Source organism: Pygocentrus nattereri, chromosome 3, assembly GCF_015220715.1.
Source record: "Pygocentrus nattereri isolate fPygNat1 chromosome 3, fPygNat1.pri, whole genome shotgun sequence".
NCBI classification, from domain to species: Eukaryota; Metazoa; Chordata; class Actinopteri; order Characiformes; family Serrasalmidae; genus Pygocentrus; species Pygocentrus nattereri.
Genome location: NC_051213.1, coordinates 5,665,517 through 5,690,105, shown reverse-complemented (window position 1 = coordinate 5,690,105; position 24,589 = coordinate 5,665,517). Strand labels below are relative to the sequence as shown.

The 24,589-nt window shown below is 41.7% G+C and overlaps 1 protein-coding gene across 8 annotated transcripts in view; it reads left to right on the top strand.

Annotated features, from left to right (window-relative positions):
- The window catches only part of LOC108432112 (rho guanine nucleotide exchange factor 4-like), a 223,807-nt gene extending 199,531 nt beyond the window's left edge, over nt 1-24,276 (top strand). For 7 of the 8 annotated variants that reach the window (XM_017705764.2, XM_037536754.1, XM_017705755.2 and 4 more), the window contains 9 exons: nt 9,074-9,253; nt 11,357-11,551; nt 12,391-12,570; nt 13,718-13,950; nt 14,190-14,319; nt 15,975-16,106; nt 17,196-17,439; nt 20,875-20,952; nt 23,353-24,276. In XM_017705764.2, coding sequence (XP_017561253.2) covers nt 9,074-9,253; nt 11,357-11,551; nt 12,391-12,570; nt 13,718-13,950; nt 14,190-14,319; nt 15,975-16,106; nt 17,196-17,439; nt 20,875-20,952; nt 23,353-23,510 — 1,530 coding nt within the window. In that variant the 3' untranslated portion in view covers nt 23,511-24,276. Of the gene's footprint in view, nt 1-7,854; nt 8,410-9,073; nt 9,254-11,356; nt 11,552-12,390; nt 12,571-13,717; nt 13,951-14,189; nt 14,320-15,974; nt 16,107-17,195; nt 17,440-20,874; nt 20,953-23,352 lie in introns of those variants that run through there. The other variant, XM_037536755.1, reaches the window with a different exon arrangement.
- The last annotated feature ends 313 nt before the right edge of the window (nt 24,277-24,589 follow it).

The following is a 24,589-nucleotide window of genomic DNA, read 5'->3' as shown; positions in this document are numbered from 1 at the left end:
GTTTCTACGCTCACTGTCCACTTTATCAGCTCCACTTACTGTATAGCTGCACTCTGTAGTTCTACAGTTACAGACTGTAGTCCATCTGTTTCTCTGATACTCTGTTACCCTGTTCTTCAGTGGTCAGGACCCCCATGGACCCTCACAGAGCAGGTACTATTTGGGTGGTGGATCATTCTCAGCACTGCAGTAACACTGACATGGTGGTGGTGTGTTAATGTGTGTTGTACTGGTCTGAGTGGATCAGACACAGCAGGGCTGCTGGAGTTTTTAAACACTGTCCACTCTATTAGACACTCCTACCTGGTCGGTCCACCTTGTAGATGTAAAGTCAGAGACGACAGCTCATCTGCTGCTGCACAGTTTGTGTTGGTCATCCTCTAGTCCTTCATCAGTGGTCACTGGACGCTGTCGGCCGGATATTTTTGGTTGGTGGACTGTTCTCAGTCCAGCAGCGACACTGAGGTGTTTAAAAACTCCAGCAGCACTGCTGTGTCTGATCCACTCAGACCAGCACAACACACACTAACACACCATCACCACCACATCAGTGTTACTGCAGTGCTGAGAATGATCCATGTTTTTTTTTTTATTTCTTGTAGAGAATATGCACTTATTTAAAAATCGATAAAATGATTTTAATAATTTAACCAGGGCCCCCCAGACTTTTGCGTATGTCTCTCTTCATCTACTTCAGTCAATCAATCAGTCAATCAGTCAATCAATCAGTCAATCAATCAATCGGTCAATCAGTCAATCAATCAATCAATCAATCAATGAATCAATCAGTCAACCTTTATTTTGACTCAGAAGTTCATTGAGGGCAACCCTCATTTTCAATGTAGCCGAGCATTTACAAAAACAGGGATTGACATGACAAAGAAAATTTAAAACTAACTGTGAAAAAAAAGCTAAAAATAGATAAAAATAATAATTAAAATAAAACTTATTAATAAAACTTAAAACTGTATTAATCTCTTATCTTCTTTTGATCTTAATCTTTTATCAAACCTCAAGATCAAAAGAAGATAAGAGATTAATAATAAAATAATAATAACTAATTAAAATAAGTTAAAAAGTAATAAAGAACTAAGAGAAGAACTAAAACAAGAAATAGAAGTTAAGAATAAATAGGATTAAATAAAACAGGTACAGGCTGTTACTTACGATCACAAGCGTGATAGTTTCTCAGTTTGGTTCAGTGAGCTACCAGAAAAAAATAATTCATATAAAATTATAACATGCGTTTATTATTAGTGAAGATAAATGTAACTATGACTATTTATTTAGGGCTCATATAGAGATTCTTTACAGCCATATCTGACTCTGCCTTCACTCCAAGTGTTTACATCATATTACATTTACAGCTTTGTTCACTTTGATGTGTCTCACACCTTGAAAGCATCCTCAGCATACACCCCCCCGAGACTCAGATTGGGGTCACAGCTGAGCCGACTTTATGCATTTGTGAGGCTCAGCTGCTTTCTGACCTCAGGGTTCAGCTGGACTGCATGTGTGGCTGAGCTTGCAGTTTATAGCTTAGATACTTCAGACCTCAAAGTAGTTTTTGTTTTGTGTGATGATCAAATTCATTTTGTCATGTAAGTTTGTTGCGTCTGATTATATTAGTAATTGAGTAATCATTTTTCAATCAATAATCGTTTTGTGTTTTTTTTTTTTGCTGATTAATCAAGTAATCAGAGTTTTAAAAAAGGCCAGCTAATAAAAAATGGACTCAAGTGAACAATAACAAGCCATAAATAGGGTTTAGTTACAGACTGGTTTTGTTATTGTAATCGGAGGCCGATTTATGTAAATGAGCTCTCTTCCAGTTGGCCGTTCTGTGTAGTGCCTTGTTCTAAAAGCAGTCTGGACTGAAATGTACAGAGTAAACTGTTCAGTTCAGGCTGATTTTCTCAGGGATGTGGGGGAAAAATAAACACGTTGGCCACTTTTATTATTAGATGGGTGCATTTTTATTTCAAAGCTACAGTGATACGTCTGCTTCCCAGCAGCCAGGAACAGTACAACGTTTAATCATTCTGAAAGGGTGGGGCTAAACTACTGTAAGTTAAATGGGTGGGGCTAAACTGCTGTTGGATGAATGGGTGGGGCTAAAGTACTGTAATGAGAGATTTTTATTGTAGTAGGTTTTTTGAAGGAGTCTCTCTCTCTCTCTCTTTTCTCTCTCTCTCTCTCTCTTTTCTCTCTCTCTCTGTCTCTTTTCTCTCTCTCTCTTCTCTCTTTTCTCTCTGTCTCTCTCTCTCTTTTCTCTTCTCTCTCTCTCTCTCACTTTTCTCTCTCTCTCTCTTCTTTCTCTCTCTCTCTCTTTTCTCTCTTTCTGTCTCTCTCTCTTTGTCTCTCTCTCTCTGTCTCTTTTCTCTCCCTCCCTGTCTTTTCTCTCTCTCTCTTCACTCTTTTCTCTCTGTCTCTCTCTTTTTTCTCTCTCTCTCTCTCTTTTCTCTTCTCTCTCTCTCTCTTTTCTCTCTCTCTTCTCTCTCTCTCTCTCTCTCTCTCTTCTCTCTCTCTCTCTCTCTCTCTCTCTTTTCTCTCTCTCTCTCTCTCTCTCTCTCTCTTCTCTCTCTCTCTCTCTCTCTCTCTCGCTCTCTTCCTCTTCTCTCTATCTCTCTCTCTCTCTCTCTCTCTCTGTCTCTTTTCTCTCTCTCTTTCTCTCTCTCTCTCTCTCTCTCTCTCTTCTCTCTCTCTCTCTCACAGCCAGGCTATGTACGCCACCAATAGTAGTGTATTCATCAATGTAGTATGTGTGGTATGTCTTACAGTTTACTATGGAGAAAATGAAAGGAAAACTGGGAACTGTTTGGGATTCCCGGTGATTTAGGAATGTCTGAACTGTGGAAACATGATGACCTGCTTGTTACATCAGATACACTGACAGTGTAGAGCTTGCAACAGTCCTCAGTGACACATTTACTGTGGACGCAGCTGTTCAGCGGCCAGTAGTGTTGTAGAGCTCCGCTCAGCGTAAGCAGCGTCAAACAGTTGAAGAACGTTGCCAAGCTTGTTTATGTTTAATGTGAGACCATGTTTCCCGTCCTGGGCTCTGACCCGTCATTAAAAACCGTAAGTTTTGGCCTGACCGATTTCTTGCACAGGCCTGTCCATCATATTAGTTGCTTGTTTTCAGTTCTCACGCACGTGAAGCCCATCTCATCCCACACACTGCTGTATTTTCTTCATTTCGGTTTCTGCTTGGTGGCCGCGTCACTTCCAGGTCTTTCTTTTTGAGAGACGCTTTTCACCATTTATCCATGATGAACGAGTTCCATATGATTGGAAAGTGAACCTTTTACATTTATCAGAGCAGTGAATGAGCTAGACGTGTGTATATGATGTTTTCCATCCATTTCTAAGCCGTTTCTCCATCAGGGTCGCGGGGGGGTCGCTGGAGCCTATCCCAGCAGTCTTCGGGCGGAAGGCAGGATACACCCTGGACAGGTCGCCATCGCAGGGCAGACAGACAGACAGACACAGACAGTCACTCACAACTAGGGGCAATGTAGCACGTCCAACTGGCCTGACTGCATGTCTTTAGACTGTGGGAGGAAACCGGAGAACCCGGAGGAAACCCACGCAGACACGGGGAGAACATGCAAACTCCAAACTGAGAGGACCCCGGTCACCCGGCCGGGGAAATCGAACCCAGGCCCTCCTCGCTGTGAGGCGACAGCGCCACCCACCACGCCACCGTGCCGCCCATAAAACATATATGATGTTTTATTTTTGCAAATATGGTTATGTTGGAGTTAAATGTCTACATTATCTTCATTTTTTTGTGGTTGAAATGAAAAGCGTATGGCCAACAGCCACGGCCCACTGTGGGGTTCACAGGTTGAAAAGCACTGCTCTACATGTTTATATACAATCTGTTCACTGCCACTTCAGGATCGAATTGATCTTTCCAGCATGGCTTCACTGGGCTTTATTCGGTTCAGTTGCACAGCACTATGAGGCCCATTATCAGTGAAGCTGATGAGAAGGATCACGGTGTGTATTTCTTGGTACACCAGTGCAGTCGGTATCATCCTTCTTTAGTGAATGGGGTTTCATGCACTCCATGTACTGAGGGAGAGTGATACGGTACACAGGTGTCACGATGCAGTTCACCCCGCATGATTCACAAGTTACAGTTTGCTCCACCTAGTGTCATATAGCCCCCCCCCCCCCCAGGGTAACTTTGGTTGGTACAGCCTGTAGTGGGACACTAACCTTAACCTTTCTGCGGAGATAATTCAACTTCGGTTGTGATTTTGTAGTTAGAAGCAGAGAAATATTCATGAGGCTTTATGTGGAATATTTTCAGACATGCAAAAATACTGCAAACTTTTTTTTTAATTTATTTTTTTTAATCATAGTTTTCTTTCCACATCATATTAATCTCATTTTCTGCTCTTACTAGTTGCTGTCCGGTGTCAACCAGAGGAGGAGGGGTTCCTCTTTTGAGTCTTGGCTCCTCTCAGTGTTTCTTCCTCTTACTCTTAGGGCGTTTTTCCTTGCCAGTGTCGCCACTGGAGGCGCTCATGGGGGCTTGGACCCAGATTTTTCTGTAAATCTGCTTTGTGACAACACCGGTTCCACAAGAAACGCTACGTAAATAAACTTTGACTTGACCTGGACAGGCACAAGTCTGGTTTCGTTTGTTCGTTTAGGCTTGTGTTTTTTTTAAAAATCCTCTCTTTTTATTTACCCCAATAGCTGCCTGCCTCACAGCTGATCAGGGGTCAGGAGTTAGGACACAGTGCTGCAGTTATGAAGCCTCCATAGGCCGAAAGTTAAGAGTTCCATATGGATCTTGTCCTTGTTGAAATCAGCTTCTGCATGATGTTCATCCGTTTTCACGTGTGTGTGTTCTCCTTACGACTGCATTCGCCGAGCCGTCGTCCGTCCGTACCGCTACACCCCTGATGTTTGTGTTTACTGTTCCAGGCTTTTTTGTCTTGGACGCACATTAAGTGCTCTACTCGGGGTGGTGTGTGTTCACATTAGTCTTCATGTCTGCGTGTTCTGTGTCTTGACCACGGTGGTGGAAAGAGAAGTCGTGCGACAGAAAACCAATAGAGAGGCGTAATGCTGTGGGTGTGTCGCCTAGCAACAAGGCCTTATTGCCCCTCTCTTTGATGATGGATTGATCAGAGAAAGAGAAATGGCCTGTAGTTCTAAGAATACCCTGTAACTGTATAATACCGTTTATCTTATCATGTTATTGGGAGAATAAACATCCTTATCTCCTGGCATTGACTCCATTTAGACAATACAGGCAAGCTTTGCTGTGCTCTTTAACCCTCATCTCTTGCTTTTAGATGTGGATGACGTCAGAGGATGTGTTTTTTTCCACTCTGTGAGTAAAACATGGACAAAAACACCATGAAGCCTGATTTTTTTTTTTTCCAGGTTTATAGATAACCGTATCTCATGGCTTGTCTGATGCAGAGCCAGCATGGACGGTACTGTAAAGTAAAAAAAAAAGCCTGTAAGTTTTGTTTTTTGTTTGTCGTGCTGGAGGCTGAAAAGCTAAGCCTAAATCTTTTAAGTTCCTCCAGAATCAGAATCATTTTATTTCACCAATATGTCCCACATACAAGGAGTTTGTCTGTTTGAGTCGCACACATGACACACACATTGATTAGGCCTAACATCATGACCACCTCCTTGTTTCTACACTCATTGTCCATTTGATCAGCTCCACTTACTGTTTACAACCGCAATTCCAGTGAAGTTGGGACATTGTGTAAAACATAAAGACAGAATGTGATGATTTGTAAATCCTTTTCAACCTACATTCAATTGAATTCACTACAAAGACGAGATATTTAATGTTCAAAAGGATGAACTTTGTTGTTTTTTGCAAATATTCACTCATTTTGAATTTGATGCCTGCAACATGTTCCAGAGAAGTTGGGACAGGGGCGTGTTTACCACTGTGTTACATCACCTTTCCTTTAACACTCAATAAGCGTTTGGCAACTGAGGACACTGATTGTTGAAGCTTTGTAGGTGGAATTCTTTCCCATTCCTGCTTGATGTACAGCTTCAGTTGTTCAACAGTCCGGGGTCTCCGCTGTCGTATTTTGCGCTTCATAATGCGCCACACATTTTCAATGGGAGACGGTCTGGACTGCAGGCAGGCCAGTCTAGTACCCGCACTCTTTTACTACGAAGCCACGCTGTTGTAACACGTGCAGAATGTGGCTCGGCATCGTCTTGCTGAAATAAGCAGGACGTCCCTGAAAAAGACGCTGCTTGGATGGCAGCAGATGTTGCTCCAAAACCTGTATGTACCTTTCAGCATTAATGGTGCCTTCACAGATGTGCCAGTTACCCCTGCCATGGGCACTAACACCCCCCCCACACCATCAGAGATGCTGGCTTTTGAACTTTGTGCTGATAACAATCTGGACAGTCCTTTTCCTCTTTGGCCCAGAGGACACGACGTCCATGATTTCCAGAAACAGTGTGAAATGTGGACGCGTCAGACCACAGGACACTTTTCCACTCTGCGTCAGTCCATCTCAGATGAGCTCGGCCCAGAGAAGGCGGCGGCGTTTCTGGGTGGTGTTGATATGTGGCTTCGCTTTGCATGGCAGAGCTTTAACTTGCACTTGTAGACGGAGCGACGAACTGAGTTCACTGACAGTGGTTTTCTGGAGTGTTCCTGAGCCCATGTGGGGGTCCGTTACAGAATGATGTGGGTTTATAATGCAGTGCCGCCTGAGGGATTGAAGGTCACGGGCGTTCAGTGCTGGTTTTCTGCCTGGCCGCTTACTTGCAGAGATTTCTCCAGATTCTCTGAATCTTTTGATGATATTATGGACTGTAGATGATGAAATCCCTAAATTCCTGCAGTTGCACGTTGAGAAACGTTGTTCTTAAACTGTTGGACTATTTGCTCATACAGTTGTTCACTAAGTGGTGAACCTCGCCCGTCCTTGCTTGTGAACGACTGAGCCTTTCAGGGATGCTCCCTTTATACCCAATCATGACCCTCACCTGTTTCCAATTAACCCTTTCACCTGTGGAATGTTCCAAACAGGTGTTTTTTGAGCATTCCTCAAATTTCCAAGTCTTTTGTTGCCCCTGTCCCAACTTCTTTGGAACGTGTTGCAGGCATCAAATTCAAAATGAGTGAATATTTGCAAAAAACAATGAAGTTTATCCGTTTGAATATTAAATATCTCGTCTTTGTAGTGAATTCAATTGAATACAGGTTGAAAATGATTTGCAAATCATCGTATTCTGTTTTTATTTATGTTTTACACAACGTCCCAACTTCATTGGAATTGGGGTTGTAGGTGCACTCTGTAGTTCTACAGTTACAGACTGTAGTCCATCTGTTTCTCTGATACTCTGTTACCCCCTTTTAACCTGTACTTCAGTGGTCAGGACCCCCATGGACCCTCACTGATGAGAAAATGGACAATGAATATTGGAACCTAGGAGGTAGTCATAATGTTATGCCTGATCGGTGTATGTATGCAGGTCTGAGTAAGCATGTGATATAAAATATATTAATAAAAGCTGTCATATAGAGAATATTACAGAATGAAATGAACATTTGTAAAAAAAAAAAAAGTAACTTTCTGTGCAGTTGTGTAAATTATCATGATGTTACAGAGGAGTTACTGTAATACAGTGTGGAGGCTGTTGGTTTAGTGTAGGAGACTGTGAGCCAGGCCTTCTCATCCAACATCAGTGCCTGACCTCACAAATGGGCTTCTGGAAGAACGGTCAAAAATTCCCATAAACACACTCCTAACCCTTGTGGAAAGCCTTCCCAGATGAATTGAAGCTGTTGTAGCTGCAGAGGGTGGGCCGACATCATATTAAACCCTATGGATTAAGAATGGGATCTCACTCAAGTTCATATGCGAGTGAAGACAGACGAGCGAATACCTTTATAAATATAGTGTACATCCGGTGATCCTGTCCACGGTCCTGATTATGTGCTGGTGGAGGAACCAAACCAGGTGGCAATGGATGATGATGTGAGGATGGACTCAAAGATGGCTGTGTAGAACCGGATCATCATCAGATAGGAGTTCTTCAGATGACTGTGGAAGAACGTTCTCCGCTGTGCTCTCTTGACTATGGAGACCATGTTCCTCTCCCACTTCAGCTCCCTGGATATTGTGGTGCCGTAAAGTTTAAGCTCTGTGTGTATTTCTCTGGCTCCCATTGCCAAACTAGTGCCACAGTGTTTTCCATCTCAGTCCTTGGAGACCCCAGATGGTCCCCAGTTTTGTGGTCACTCTTAGCCCCCAGTACACTTAGATTGGATTGGAACATCATTGCTTACTGTAGCATTGAGTTTTGACGTGTAACCAGAGGGGCTAGCCTGAATCATGGAAAAAAGACCCTTCAACAAGATGATCCAGGCACTTCCCAGTTGCAGAGGTGAGGGAAACAGGTCTGTTTTTAGGCCCTGGATGAGTTTTTCTCCAAGGCTTATCTTTGAATATCTTTTAATAAGTAGCTGCATACACCCCTAACATGACCATACAGTGTTGATGGCTAGACTGGTGTGAAGCGGCTCACTGCCACTGAGCACTGCCAGTGAAATCTGGATCTCTGGGGTGATTATTCACAGGTTTTTGTCTGGCAGTCTGAAAGATGAGTCTGGGTTTGGCAAACGCCTAGAGATGCTACTTTACTGAACATTTTGTTCATTTACTATGTTGTTTTTTTGTTTTACTCCAAATTATATTGCTTGTCAATGTTTCACAAAAGCAAAATACCCCACAATAAGCAATAAGCCACGAGAAGCCATAAGCATTTCACACTGAAAAATCAATCGGCCCACGAAACAAACCACACCCACTGTATGGAGCTAATTTTGTGACAAAAGTTTCAAATAAAATGATAAAATCCACAAGCAAAGAACTGAGTATCAAAATGTCAGAAGTCTGTTGCAAATACAAATAATTACATTTAAACATTTCAAAAAGATTTCTACTCATTTTCATTTTCACTATTGCTCTTATTGTGGTCTTTGTTCTGATTATGTGGTCCTATTAATGTTGGTGACAATAAATCATGTAATGTGTTCTTCTGTCTGCAGCTGATCAGTGATGGCAGTGTGGTGTATGCCGAGGCGCTGTGGGACCATGTCACCATGGACGATCAGGAGCTGGGCTTCAAAGCAGGCGACGTCATCGAAGTAGTTGATGCCACCAACAAGGAGTGGTGGTGGGGCCGCATCCTGGACAGCGAGGGCTGGTTCCCTGCCAGCTTCGTCAGGGTGAGGAGCTGAACTTTTAGTTTTTGTTCCTCGATCTGGGCAGAAATATCTGATCTCTCATTGATTTGATTCAATTATGATTCTTTATGACATCACAAAATCTCAAATCGTATTATTTTGGCATAATTCAGAATTACTGAGTACACCAATGTGACTGAAGGGTGTGGAATACGCTGTCAAGCAATAAAAATAATTCATCCTGTTTAATCATGCTTTGTGTAGTTAATCGTGAGTTGTAGCATTTGTCTTATCTGCTCAAATTTGACCCTAAAGAAAGATTTATTCCATTAAAGAAGTAATGCATTTTATTATAGCTTTAAATATGGATAGAATACATTCGTCAGAATGCAGTTGGGTCATTTTACAGCAACATCTATTTTTGTGCCCCTAGCAGTTACAGATATTTTACACTTGGGGGAAAAAAAACAAGTTAGGGTTTATATTTTAAAATAAAAAAAGTTAACAATTACACCTTCTTGAGCCTCAATTTAGCAATATTGGTTTTTAAATCAATTATTTAGAGTTCCAAGCACCACAGAAGAGCTCGTCCTCACAATCATGTGTAAAGGCTGAGGTCATATTTTGAGATAAAAACATGTTTTTCTGCCGTTTTAAATGCAATAATCTATGCCTGACTACGAAACGTATACTTGAAATGACACAAAAAAAAGAATGTCAAGTAAATATTATATAATATATAATGAAAGTTGGTTTCCCCAGGAGTCAAGTCACTGGTGTCGCTATTAACACAAAATCTATTTTGAACACTAAAACCTATTTTGAAATAAAAGTCACACTGATGACCTGACTTCCTTTTACCTGTTTCCTGAGGATCTATGAAGAAAAGAACACGGCGAGTCCACTGAGTCTTTCAGTTATCAGAGATTTTCTCATTTAGCTCATGATTTCATATGAAGCTTTTAGCTGAAGTCATTGCTGTGACCGGTTTCATTCTTAAGTATTGGTGGAAAAAATACAACACAAATGGATTAAATAACATGTTTTAGTGGATTTTCCATGATGGACAACATGTGGTTTGATGCTCTGTAGCAGCCGTTTTTTTGTAAAATTCATTTTTCATTAAAAATGTCTCTGGTGTACCTAAAGGATCGGTAACACCAGTGACACCTATGGAGAGGTAGAAATGTGGACATCTCTGTAGAATGAGCCATTTATTACTTTCAGGAATTAAACAACATTATTTTTGTCATGTGAAAGCAGAGCTCACATGAAGTTCCACACAGTGGCTGCATATTCCAACCAATAGGTGTAAATGTACAATATATTTATCATATTGTCACTGTATCTCTATTTTTTGCTATTTTCCCTTTTCTGCGTAATTTGTGCTCAGCAGCTGTCCTTTACATTGAGTGGACATTTCATAATGAATGGGCCAATAGAAATGCTCCTGCATTGCTTCAAGTAAAATCTCCTTACATTAGTTTATGTTGAAAGAAAAGAGGGTTTTTGCTTGACCTGTAAAAATCATCATTTTGGAGATACTTGTTTTTCTTTGGACAGTGATGATATATATAGCATAGCTTCTTAGTCTTGTTCATACCATCATGGATTCTTGTTACAAAGGCTCTCAAAGGGGAACTGGAGATCTCCACTTTGCTGTTGCTTTTGTTAGTTTGCTGCTTGTTGATTTATCCATAGTTCTCCCATGAACACTGTCCAGCCCAGTCTGCGGAAGGTGCTGAAGGTATCGCTTTAAAGGCCAGTTAAAAGCTGCATTTTGAATTGGACTACAGTCAAAATAGTGTTATGCTACGTTTGGGAATGTTTCAAAAGAAAATGCGTAAACGTTAACAGCTCTTCGAAATACACGATAAAAACACCGCGCCACGCCAAGAATTTTATGCTGGGCAAAAAAAATAAAACACACTTTACTGAATATTATGTTTTATTATTTGAAATGAAAACGAAAATGAAAATGGTCACCTTTAAAAATACTGAATAAAGAAAATTCAAAGTACTAGAAAAACATTTTTAAAAATGTGTAGAAAAAAAGTCAAGCTGCTCATGTGACTGATTTATGGTGTAGCGTATTCCACTGAAAACGGTGTTGTTTGACCATCCTGACCTGTGTCCACCCCTCAGTTGCGAGTGAATCAGGATGAGCCCATGGAGGAGTACCTAGCTCAGCTGGAGGAGGCTCAGGAGGAGAACAGTGCCGGGATGGCACTGCTGTTGGGGCCAGGACTGCCCTGCAAGGAGCAGATGAGGACCAATGTCATCAACGAGATCATGAGCACAGAGAGGGATTACATCAAACACCTGAAGGACATCTGCGAGGTCAGCTGCATGCTGAAAAAGATGATGGGTCAGGCTTTGGTAGAAGAGTTGAGCTTTGGGGAAAATGCATTTAGACAGTCTGTCTAACAGTCTGTACATCTGATAAAGCCTGGGACGCTGTTTGATCACTGCAGACAGTGTCTGGCATACTTTTATATAGGGCCGCAACAAATAGTTGATCATATTTGATACATTCAGTAATTAAAATACCATTCTCAGCACTGCAGTAACACTGACGTGGTGGTGGTGTGTTAGTGTGTGTTGTGCTGGTCTGAGTGGATCAGACACAGCAGTGCTGCTGGAGTTTTTAAACACCTCAGTGTCGCTTCTGGACTGAGAATAGTCCACCAAGCAAAAACATCCAGCCAACAGCATAACAGGGTAAAAGGGGGATAACAAAGTATCAGAGAAACAGATGGACTACAGTCTGTAACTGTAGAACTACTAAGTGCTTCTGTAAGGTCAGTGGAGCTGATGAAATGGACAGTGAGATACAAGGAAGTGTGCTGGTGAGAAGGTGTCAGTGTATGTATATTTGCATGGACATCAAAGTTGGAATGGAATGCAAACTGTGCTGTGATGGTTAAGGGTGTGCGGTCAGTCTAAGGTGGATCAGTACTTGATCAGTACTCAGACTGTCTCGGGGAAGAAGCTGATAAAAACAGTTGCAGCCCAACTTTTATGTTATTTTACTCATGTGAAGCACCACAGGGCTGGTTTGTTTGCGGTGAGCTCTACTGGTGTGTACCCCCCATTTATTTCAGATGAACCATCACTGATGTTGCTGTGGAACCGGACGTGTCCCTGTGGTATTTACTGACTCTCAATGCTCTTTATAGGGTTACATAAAGCAGTGCCGGAAGCGCATGGACATGTTCACAGAGGAACAGCTGTGCACCATTTTTGGCAACATTGAGGACATCTACCGCTTCCAGAAGAAGTTTCTAAAATGTCTGGAGAAAAAGTTCAACAAGGACGAGCCCCATCTCAGCGAGATCGGCTGCTGCTTCCTAGAGCACGTAAGAAAAGACTTCTTCTTATTTTGATTCAACCGTCTGAAATGCTTAGTGATTCTGCAGCATGTGTAGCATCAGTGTCTGTGTTTACATGCAAAGATTTTCTGCGATCTAATGGAACACATTTCGATTATGGATCAAGACTGAGGTGTTTATTGTCACTCAACAATCTGATGAAACTCTGTTAACAGGCTCACTACAAGAAATCCTGTCTAAACTTACACACGTGTAGAGAACCACTTAGTGTATATAGACATTACCATGACGGCGAGCTTCACGTGAGGTCCAGTCAGAGTGAGATGAGCAGCAGTGAGCAGTGATTGTGTTTTTAGCTGCTTTAAAATGACGTCAGACTCAGGAAAACGTCCTTCACACGTCCTTACTAAAGAAGGCCGAGAGGAAGACGTCGTGTTCTGAGACGCACAAGCTGGACGGATAGAAATTGTAATCCGAATGGCCTCATTTGATTAGTCTATTCAGAGATCTGCTCTGTAAAAATGATTGTTATAAAATAAGACAGAACGTCTGAGATTTTTGGCTTTCAGCAGTAAATTGTAAGCATAGAGCGATGAGTGTGATCATAAAACACTTTCTTAATTTGAGGGGTGGGGAAATGAATAAATATATAAATAAAATAAAAATGTACATTTTTTTCATGGAGTTACTGAATAATTTGCCTCATGATTTGGTCACGTAATTTCAGATGGACAAACCAAACCATACCCTGGTCAACAAAGGCCGTAAAAACAGTAAAAGTGGACTCAACTGAACGTGAACAAGCCATCAGAGTCTTTCAAAGGCTCTAAAATACTGTAAATACTGTAACTTGTAAGTCCTCCATAAAAACAAAGAAAATCTTTTAAAAATGCTTCAATAAAAAGTACAGGTGTGTGCAAATGCTTGGGAGCCGCTGATCAAATGATGTATTGTGAAAATAAATGGCCACATCTTCTACAGAGAACAAACTTCCATGCATTTTAATACACAATTACTGCTTATTGGCTGAGTTTAGAAAAGAAAACTGATATATACCTTAGTATCATTCAAATTCCCAAGCCGTCAGTGTAAATGAAATTGCTGATTTTTAAATCAAGTAATGAGTTTAATCGAGTCATCACGACACTAATGTGATCTCACCTCGTCTCTGCAGCAGACAGATTTCCAGATCTACTCGGAATACTGCAATAACCATCCGAATGCCTGCGTCCAGCTTTCCAAACTCATGAAGCTCAACAAGTACGTCTTCTTCTTCGAGGCGTGCCGCCTGCTCCAGAAGATGATCGACATTTCTCTGGACGGCTTCCTCTTGACCCCTGTCCAGAAAATCTGCAAGTACCCCCTCCAGCTGGCAGAGTTACTGAAGTACACCAACCCCCAGCACAGGTAGGTTAACCTATGGGAAATTAACATTAGGTGTATTTATTGTATTCGCAGTGGCCTAAATTACTTGATTGTGATTGGCTGCCGCATGCAGTATGTGGTCGGTTTGCCATACTTCTTTATTGGGTGCTACTCAATTAGTTCTGCAGTGCTAAGCTGTATTAATTTTCTTGCTTATTAAAGGAAAAAGAAAAGGTTTTCCATGCTTGTGTGTAACTACAATGGAAAACTGATTCTTGTAGGGACTACAAAGATGTGGAGGCAGCCTTAAATGGGATGAAGAACGTGGCCAGACTGATTAATGAGAGGAAAAGGCGTCTGGAGAACGTGGATAAGATTGCCCAGTGGCAGAGCTCCATAGAGGACTGGGAGGTGGGTAACAGTCACGGTTATTATAGTGTAAACAAAATTACAATCACTAGTAGAGTTAGTGAAGAAAAAATAGCTCACGCTTTGGGAGAACCTGGTTCTGTTTAAACGGAGGGGCCAATACCTGTAATATGTCCAGTATTTGACCAAAAACTAAACAGGTCAAATGACTGGAATAGACAGTGATGGCCTACTGAATGTTCTATAGTATAAAGCTCTAAAGTTCTGTTTACCACTCGTTATTAGCTGCTGTCCACTCGTTATTACCTGCTGAAAGTTCTATATTCTAAAGTTCTAAAGTTCTGTTTTCCACTTGTTATTAGCTACTGAATGTTCTATATTCTAAAGTTCTAAAGTTCTGTTTTCTGCACGTTATTAGCTGCTGAAAGTTCTGTTTAATAAAGTTCTAAAGTTCTATTTACCTCTTATTATTGGCTGCTGAAAGTTCTATATTCTAAAGTTCTAAAGTTCTGTTTTCCACTCATCATTAGCTGCTGAAAGTTCCATATTGAAAAAGTTGTTCTAGTTCTAGCAACTGAAAGTGCTGAGGTGCATCACTTGCTTTGTCCATGTTAAGGGAAGATAAAGACCATGGCCGGAGGAGCTTTAGTAGCACTCGGCAGTCATCACCGTCCACCACGTCCTTCTCTATAATTTTACACACCCACGCCTGATTTTCTCACTCCACCATGCGACACTTCCCCTCGGAATACATGGACTAAACGGTCGTCTTCGTTAAGGCTTGTGGATGTTGGCTTTTGACGTGGTTCTGATGTAGCTGCGCTTCATTTTTTTGTTGTCCTATATTGTGATAACGATAATTATTTTCCCTTCATGGGCATCATTTAAACACATTGCCTCAACTTGAACGGTAAACCCACTTAGTCAAATTATCGGAAATACACATTTTGAATCATTAGCAGGTCGAACAATTTATTTGTCGGTTAATCAATTAATCATTTATATTCCTCATACTAGCCAATTACAGTTCTACAGTTAAGTGGGTCTTTAATGAATCAACATATTCATGCAATCCAAGAAAAGTACATTACTTTGATCAAAACAGTGCAGTGCAGTCTTTAACCACATCACATCATTCATTCACCATAGCAGAATTGAATTGAATTCAGCTGCACTAGGTATACCAGAGGTTCAGTTGCTCCCACAGCTTGTATAATCTCCATAGGAAAGCACTGACCAATGGAACAGGACGTCTGGAGCAGCTGCACATGAGCCTGATGTCACCAAGCCAATGACAAGCATCAACTAGAGGGATATAAAGCTCCCCAGCACTGAGCTGTGGAGCAGTGGAGCTGTGCTCTCTGGAGTGATGGAGCTCCATCCAATAGCTTTGGGATGAGTTGGAGTGATCCAGACCTGACCATCCAACATCAGTACCTGAACTCTCTAATGCTCAATCAAATCCTCACAGCAATGTTCCAACATCTAGTGTAAAGCCTTCCCAGAAGAGTGAAGGCTGTTACTGCAGCAAAGGAGGAGAAACTCCCTATTAATACCTTTCATTTCAAAAGAAACGCTGGATCAGCAGGTGTCTCCAAACTGTAGGACATCACTGTACAATCACTTTGCTAGTCTTTTGTCCATAGCAAGTGGACTTAGTAACAACACACACTAAATGTGGCCTGTTTGTGTCTCAGGGAGAGGACATCCTCAGTAGGAGCTCGGACCTGATCTACTCAGGAGAACTGACAAAAATCTCACCGCCTCAAGGGAAGAGTCAGCAGCGCATGTTCTTCCTCTTCAACCACCAGATGGTTTACTGTAAAAAGGTAAAAAGACTCACTTCAGTGAATTTTCTTATTTAGAAATAACGTGATGCAAGTGTACGTTACGGACGTTATCATCTTGAGATAACGAGTTAATTATCGTGAGATCTCAAGATAACAACTTTGTAATTTTGGGAGCACAAAATATTTCACTTATCTCAAGATGACTTTATCTTTGTTATCTTGAGATCACAAAATAATTAACTTGTTTCCTCAAGATAATAATCCAGAAAATTTGGCCTCTCTTGAATTCTGTAATACATAAACAGTACTGACTAATTAAAATACATGTTTTTTTGTGTCTCAGGGAGATAATTAACTCCTTATCCTACGATAACAACTTTGTAATCTTGAGATCACAAGGTAATTACCTCGTTACCTCAAGATAACACCTCAAAATAAATAAACTTAATGAAGCAAATTAAGTTTAATTAAATTAATGCAGTTTTGTTTGCACTGATAAGCAGACTTTATTAAACCTGTTGTTGTGATACTTTTTAATCCCACAACCGGGGAAATTCCACCTCGGCATTTAACCCATCCGTGAAGTGAAACACCACATACACACTAGTGAGCACACACACTAGGGGGCAGTGAGCTTACTTGCCCGGAACGGTGGGCAGCCCTATCCATGGCTCCTGGGGAGCAGTTGGGGGTTAGGTGTCTTGCTCAAGGACACCTCAGTCATGGACTGTCGGTGCTGGGGATCGATCCGGTCGCAGGGCCAGTTCCCTAACCTCCAGCCCACGACTGCCCCCTTAACACTGAGTCTAACAGACATAATAAGTCTGCACATTCAGCTGTTTTTCCTTTTATTTTGATGCCAGGAACTGAATTTCTTTCAAGACTGCATGCACAGCAATAACCTTTCGTCAAATTCTGACCATAATAAAACTTCTCCTCTTGAACAAACACACACAAACGTGGTTGGCACTGCAAATTTAAAATGGTCCGTCCACACGATTATCGCTGGTGATCATACAGCCTTCTATGAAAATATTAAGGGGTGTTCCAGCGTCGTCCTTAAAGTCATTCTCATTTTGTTCTGCACCACAGCGACCCTGTTTGACCTGCTGATTGTGTTTGCTTCAGGATCTGCTGCGGAGGGACATCCTGTACTACAAGGGCCGGGTAGACATGGACCAGATGGAGGTTTTGGATGTGGAGGACGGGAAGGACAAAGAGCTGAACGTGAGCGTGAAAAACGCACTGAAACTGCGCTCGCCTAGCGGCGACGAGGTGCACCTGCTCTGCGCCAAAAAGCCTGAACAGAAACAGCGCTGGCTCCGAGCCTTCAGAGACGAGAGGGAACAGGTGCAGCACGACCGCGAGACAGGTGAGCTAACACACCTGCACACTCATACACACACAAGTACACACAAATACACATTTTATTTATTTATTTGTTTTTAATATATTAAAATCAGGAAATAAAAGGCTGTCCAATGAATCGGACCAATAGAAATGCTCTAAAATTGCTGAGAATAAAATCTTTTTCCATTGACTTACATTGTGTGACGGGGAGCGAGGAGGCGGACGCGTATGTTGAGATAAGCGACTTTTATCATGGACAAATCCAGGGTCACGGTCAAAGAACAGTCCAGGGTCAAAGAGCCAACACGGATAGAACGATAGTCAGACATGATAAATGACACAAAACCCCAAACAACGAACCCAAGACGAGAATACAATAGATACAACCAACAAACAACACATCAAACGGACAGCACCATCAAACAAAGACCAGCCAAGACAAGGGGCAAACACAGGGCTTAAATACAAGGGTAACAAGGGACAGGTTCAAACACAGGTGGAGACGATCAGGGGTGGAGTCTTGAAACAAGGGGGCTGGACTAAAAACCAAAACAAATACACATGGGCCAAGCCAAAACTAACGCACATGGACCGGACTGGGAGGGGCCAATCGTGACACATTGAAAGTAAAGAAATCGTGCACTTAAATCTGCTGAAAATCCTTAAATGTGTTCTCTGTAGACGACGTATTGACTTATTCTCACTTAGAGAATCCAAACGTCATTTTTCTGAGGGTGTTCTAATTTTTTCATATAACTGTAGTGTATAACAAATTATACTGCTTTTTAGAGTCAGTTTTGAGTAAGGCAAACGTGATTCATTGTGAATAACTACACAGAGTAATACGATTAATCGCAGTTTGTCATTTTATCTGATATTATATTATATTTTATACACACACACACACACACACACACACACCTATATACACCCATACACACACAAACACATACACACACACACACATATACACACCTATATACACCCACACACACACACACACACACACACACACACACACCCCTATATATACCCCCCCCCACACACACACACACACATATATACACTCTTACACACACCAACACACACACACACACACACACACACATATATATATATATATATATATATATATATACCTATACACACACACCTATATACACCCATACACACACATACACAGACACATATACACACCTATATACACCCACACACACACACACACACACACACACACCCCTATATATACCCCACCCCCCCACACACACACACCCACACACCTATATACACCCATACACACACAAACACATGCACACACACATATACACACCTATATACACCCACACACCCACACACACACACACACACCCCTATATATATCCCACCCCCACACACACACACACACACACCTATATACACCCATACACACACAAACACACACACACACCCCCCTATATATACCCATACACACACACACACACACCTATATACACCCTTACACACACCAACACACAGACACATATATAAAATGAAATATTTGTGCTTGTAACTTTGTTACTAGGACACCGTTGGCTCTCTGTATGTGGTGTTGTGAGTCTGTGTTGAGCTGTTTCACCCTGCTGTGAAAACAGTTCACTCCTCTCCACGATGGCCCAGATAAAGCAGACAGCACAGCTGCAGCTTTTCTGATATCAAAAATAAGAACTGTCCCAATAACAAACGGTATGTAAACACAATCCAGGCCCTTTTATAAATGCTGACTTGCTTGCTGACCTATGAAGAAGAAAATCCAGTTTGCTTCCAGTTTTAAATCATATCCAAAAATGCGTAGTTCAACTGAGGGGCCACCTGCAAAACTCCAAACCAGATGAACATTGCATGTTATAGCTGCTCCAAAATAGAGTTAAACTACATATTTAGTAAATGTGTTGATTGTGGCAAACTGACGTAATTGTAAAACATTTTTAACCCTAAAAATGCTGCTTGATTCCCTACATGTGGCCTGTTGTAGATACTAACTGTATCCTAATAAACTGCCCAACACTGCGGTCCTCCACTACTGTAAGTGCCCAGTCTGTAGGGGTCTTTTGGGGCAAAATGTGATCCTATGATCCAGAGACTGTTCCCTGCGTCTCTGTTCTGCTTGAATTAAAACCCAAATGCCTGTATTTGGCACTGTGTTTGTGCATTTGTCACTGGCAGCAGTGCAGTAGATTTGAATGCTGATCCTGAAGATAAACAGGCTCAAATTCACCTCATGCTCAAAGTAGCGCTGCGCCAGGCTGCCAGCACTCAGCAACAGTTATATAGTTTCTCTTTCTCTGAGCCATCTGGACAGACAGGGTTCCAGAACAAACAGGGCCAGTTCATATTATACAACTCACAGTGCGTTTAATTACCCTTTACTCACTTTTAATTCGTTTTTAGCCAAGTTAGCATTCAGTGGCTGTAGTGATCCCATAATGCAGGCATTTCCAAACTTGTTCATATCAGGACCCACATGTTGAGGTAATGCTTGTCCAGCCAAATACATTGTGGGGTAAAATATGACAAACTCTCCCAACACAAATCCTTTAATCTTTCAGCCCAGTTTTACTCCAAAGTACAAAAGAATGAAAGATACACAGGCTTATATTATTATAATGATATTGTGGATAGGACAGACAGACAGACACAGTCAGACAAATAGACTGACAGACAGAGAGATACAGTCAGACAAATAGACAGACAGACAGAGTCAGACAAATAGACAGACAGATACAGTCAGACAAATAGACAGATAGTCAGACAAATAGACAGACAGACAGACAGACAGACAGTGTCAGACAAATAGACAGACAGACAGATAGATACAGTCAGACAAATAGACAGAGAGATAGATACAGTCAGACAAATAGACAGACAGACACAGTCAGAAAAATAGACAGACAGACAGACAGACACAGTCAGACAAATAGACAGACAGACAGACAGACAGACAGATAGATAGATAGATAGATAGATAGATAGATAGATAGATAGATAGATAGATAGATAGATAGATAGATAGATAGATAGATAGACAGACAGATAGACAGACAGACAGACAGACAGATAGTTTCAGCTCATCCTCTCAACACAGCATAAAGGCTTCAGACCTCAGACCAAACAGCTCTTGTACAAATTGACATCAGGTGAAGCCGCCTTACACGAGTCTTCGGGCAAAGTGGCCTAAAGTCCACGGCCTCAGAAGTTCCCGTGACATTCCAGTCTTTCTGATCTAGACTGATACTAGACTGATTAAAGACGAAACCATCTCCATTTAACCATGTAACCATAACAGTGGAGGAAGACAAATCGCATCAGTCCCCAACATGGTGCAGCATGACCCGTGAGCTCAGACAGGACGGCAATTAACATGATTAATAAGCATTAAAACATGACTGAATGCTTCTTCACTCCTCCTGTGTGTCTGCAGGTTTTTCCATCACTGAGGTGCAGAAGAAACAGGCCATGCTGAACGCCTGCAAAAGCCATCCAGCTGGGAAGCCCAAAGGTGAGCGCAGTTCGGCTGGTCTGTTACGTCTGCGTACGGCTTCTGGCTGTTTTCTTACATCACAAAAGAAGAGAACACTTGTGGCGCAGGTGGAACTTGCGGAAAAGAAGGAGGAACCAATGAACACGTCAAAAGAGACTTAAAGTTAGAAGCCTTCAGTTCACTCCCATCTTAATACCGAAGTAACAGAATAATAATCAGTGTGTTTAAATCAATGCTGTGTGTATGTGGGTCGTCCTAGAGAAACGTCCACTTTCCTGTCTACCCATAGGTGTCACTGGTGTTACCGATCCTCTTTGGTGTTACCCATGAGAAAAGTGACACCAGTGACATTTTAAATGAAAAACACGTTTTACAAAAAACGGCTGCTACAGAGCGTCAAACCACATGTTGTCAATCATGGTAAAGCCACTAAAATACGTCATTTGCGTTTGTTTTTCACCATTGTCAAGAATAAAGTCGGTCACACCAGTGACGTCAGCTAACAGCTTCATATGAGATCATGACCTAAACGGGAAAATCCCCGAAAACCGAAAGACACAGCGCACTCACCGTGTGCTTTACTTCACAGATCCTCAAAAAACAGGTAAAAAGAAGTCGAGTGACGTCATCGGCGTGACTTTTATTTTAAAATACGTTTTTTGATATGCAGTAACTCCAGTGACACGACTCCTGGGGACCACAGCTTTCATTATATGTTTTATAATATTTATTTGGCATATATTTTCTTTGTGATTCGGTTTATATGTTTCCTAGTCATGTATAGTTTATCGTTTATAGTTTATGCATGACTGTGAGGACGAGCTCTTCTGTGGTGCTTGGAATTCTAGATAATTGATTTAAAAATCAATATAGCTAATGGAGGCTTGATATCTGTTAAAATAACTTTATTTTCTTATTTGAAAATGTAAATAAATGGTAACTGTAATATGTTTTTTTAAGTGTAATATATCTATAAATGTGCCTTTCGATGGACTGGCGACCTGTCCAGGGTGTATCCTGCCTTCTGCCCGATGACCGCTGGGATAGGCTCCAGCATCCCCCCTGACGGAGAAGGGGCTTAGAAAATGGATGGATGGATGGATGGATGGATGGATGGATGGATGGATGGATGGATGGATGGATGGGTGGATATCTATCAACGACACAAAAATGGATGCTTCTGTAGAATGGCCCACATATATAAATATGATCTGATTGGTCTGATCATGGTGAACAGGTCATCATCTAGCCAAGGTGTACTGAGGAAAAGGCATGTTGAAGCTTGTTTGAAGTTTGAAGAACATTTGGAGAAGCCTGTAGATTGCTAGGAGGACGTAGTGTGGACAGACGAGTCAAAAATTAAACTTTTTTTTTTTTAAATTAAACTTTAGAATTAAACATATTTCTGTAAACATACCACACCTACAGTGCAATTCAGAGGTTGAAGCATGATGTGATAGGGCTGTTTCTCTTCTCACTAGCAGAAGATTAGCGAGAACGTTGAGGATGTGTTTTTACAGGCTGGTAGGTCAAGACTGAGTTTTGAGCCGTGACCGTGTGTTTCCTAATTGGCTGTTTAGCCAAATGGTTAAATTACTCATGCCCCAATGATACGATGTCTCTCTGGTGCTGCATGTATGAGCTAATTTGGTCTGTTCTGTCATAGCAGTTCCTAACAGTGTGTTTATCATACAGTATGTGCAAAATACTCCAATCAGGCAAAACAATATTATCCCTGTTTCTACGCTCACTGTCCACTTTATCAGCTCCACTTACTGTATAGCTGCACTCTGTAGTTCTACAGTTACAGACTGTAGTCCATCTGTTTCTCTGATACTCTGTTACCCTGTTCTCCAGTGGTCAGGACCCCCATGGACCCTCACAGAGCAGGTACTATTTGTATGGTGGGTCATTCTCAGCACTGCAGTGACACTGATGTGGTGGTGGTGGTGTGTTAGTGTGTGTTGCGCTGGTGCGAGTGGATCAGACACAGCAGTGCTGGAGATCTATCGTCCTGCTGAGCCTATTTTCAACCCCAATCTGCCACACCTGTTCCAGCTAATCAGTTTCTTCAGAAGTTCTCGATTGGCTGGATCAGATGCATCAGTGCTGGGTAAGTGGGGAGGGTTGGAACTGAAGCCTGCAGGACAGTAGATCTCCGGGAGGGAGATTGGTGACCACTGCACTTATGGTTGTGTCGAGTTGTTCGGAGTAACACTTAAAGCCCACTGAAGAGTCAAGTATATTTCCTTTTTCTCGCTCCAAATGTTCCGTACGTATCAAAATAAATGCAAAACAGCGCTGAGAACATGTTATTCATGAAGGCGAGTAGTTTAAACGGCAATAGAGTTTCTTTATGTTGGTCAATAAAGGTTAACATGGAGCTTGTTTGCTTTGTCTCCGTTTGTCTCCCTGCAGCAGTGAACAGGCCCTACTACGACTTCCTGCTGCGTCAGAAACACCCCACACTGCCCACCAGTCTGCCCCAGCAGCAGGTCTTCATGCTGGCTGAACCCAAACGCAAGAGCTCCAACTTCTGGCACAACATCGGCAGACTGACCCCTTTCAAGAAGTGAACACCAGAGAGAGAAATAGAAGCAAAGAGAACTCTCAGCTTGTGCCTGAACTTACTTGCCCTTATATCCTCATTCAGTTAATATTGTTATTATTATTATTATTATTATTATTATTATTATTATTATTACTTGTTTTTTTTATTTCAGTTGTCATTGATGTACTTACACAGATTTACTGTAATGATGAACATGATGTTTATGTTGAATCTCTTTCTTTTTTGGAGAAAGCACTTTATAAGGTGGTTACAATCAGACGGTGACTGGCCCCCCTGGACAGTGTGAATATTTTTAGGGGGGGGAGGATCTTTCCAGAGGACTGTAGCTCCTGTTTCTTTTGAGGACTTTACTGATACACACTAACATTACTAGTGTTGTTTTTTTTTTGTTTTTTTTGTTCACGTCAACAAATGCCAATTGTACACAGTGACAGACGAGTTTGCTCTCTTATTTAAGTTTGTTCACTGTCGGTCAAGGAAAAGGTGAAGACGGTCTTGATGGGTTGCCTCCTGTTTGGGGGACTGAAGAGTTTTTAACCATTGTACGTCCGCAGTACGTGTTTTTTGGGCAAGACTTCCCATTGTTTTAATGAAAAGCCTGAGGAACCCAAAGACGTTGCTTTGAGCTACTTCAACCACATTTTGTTAATATGTACATATTCCATAAGCCTCTTAAATGGATCTTATCTGGTTTCTCGCTGTGTTCCTTTAGCCTTATCCTGATGCCCTGTACACATGAGTATGGAATTAACTTCTTTTTGGAAGTGCCATCTGACGTGAGTCCTGGACTTATTTCGCCACAGTCTAATGAAGAGCTACCGGTTGAAGGTCTTTCCTTCGGTTTACAACCACAGCTGTTCCCTACAATCTTAAATTCCACAGATTTTTTTCTAAATTTCTGCATAATTAAATTGTAAAGATGTAAACAGAGTCATTCAGGGTGGTCTGGTGTGAAACACTCTGTTCTAGAGAAACTTACAGAGTCAGAACTCTTCACAGTGGTGGTGATAGGAACCAGACGTCCACCTCTAAAAGCTCCCTCACAGAAAGTTCCTACATGAAATGGTTATGAATTCACTGCCA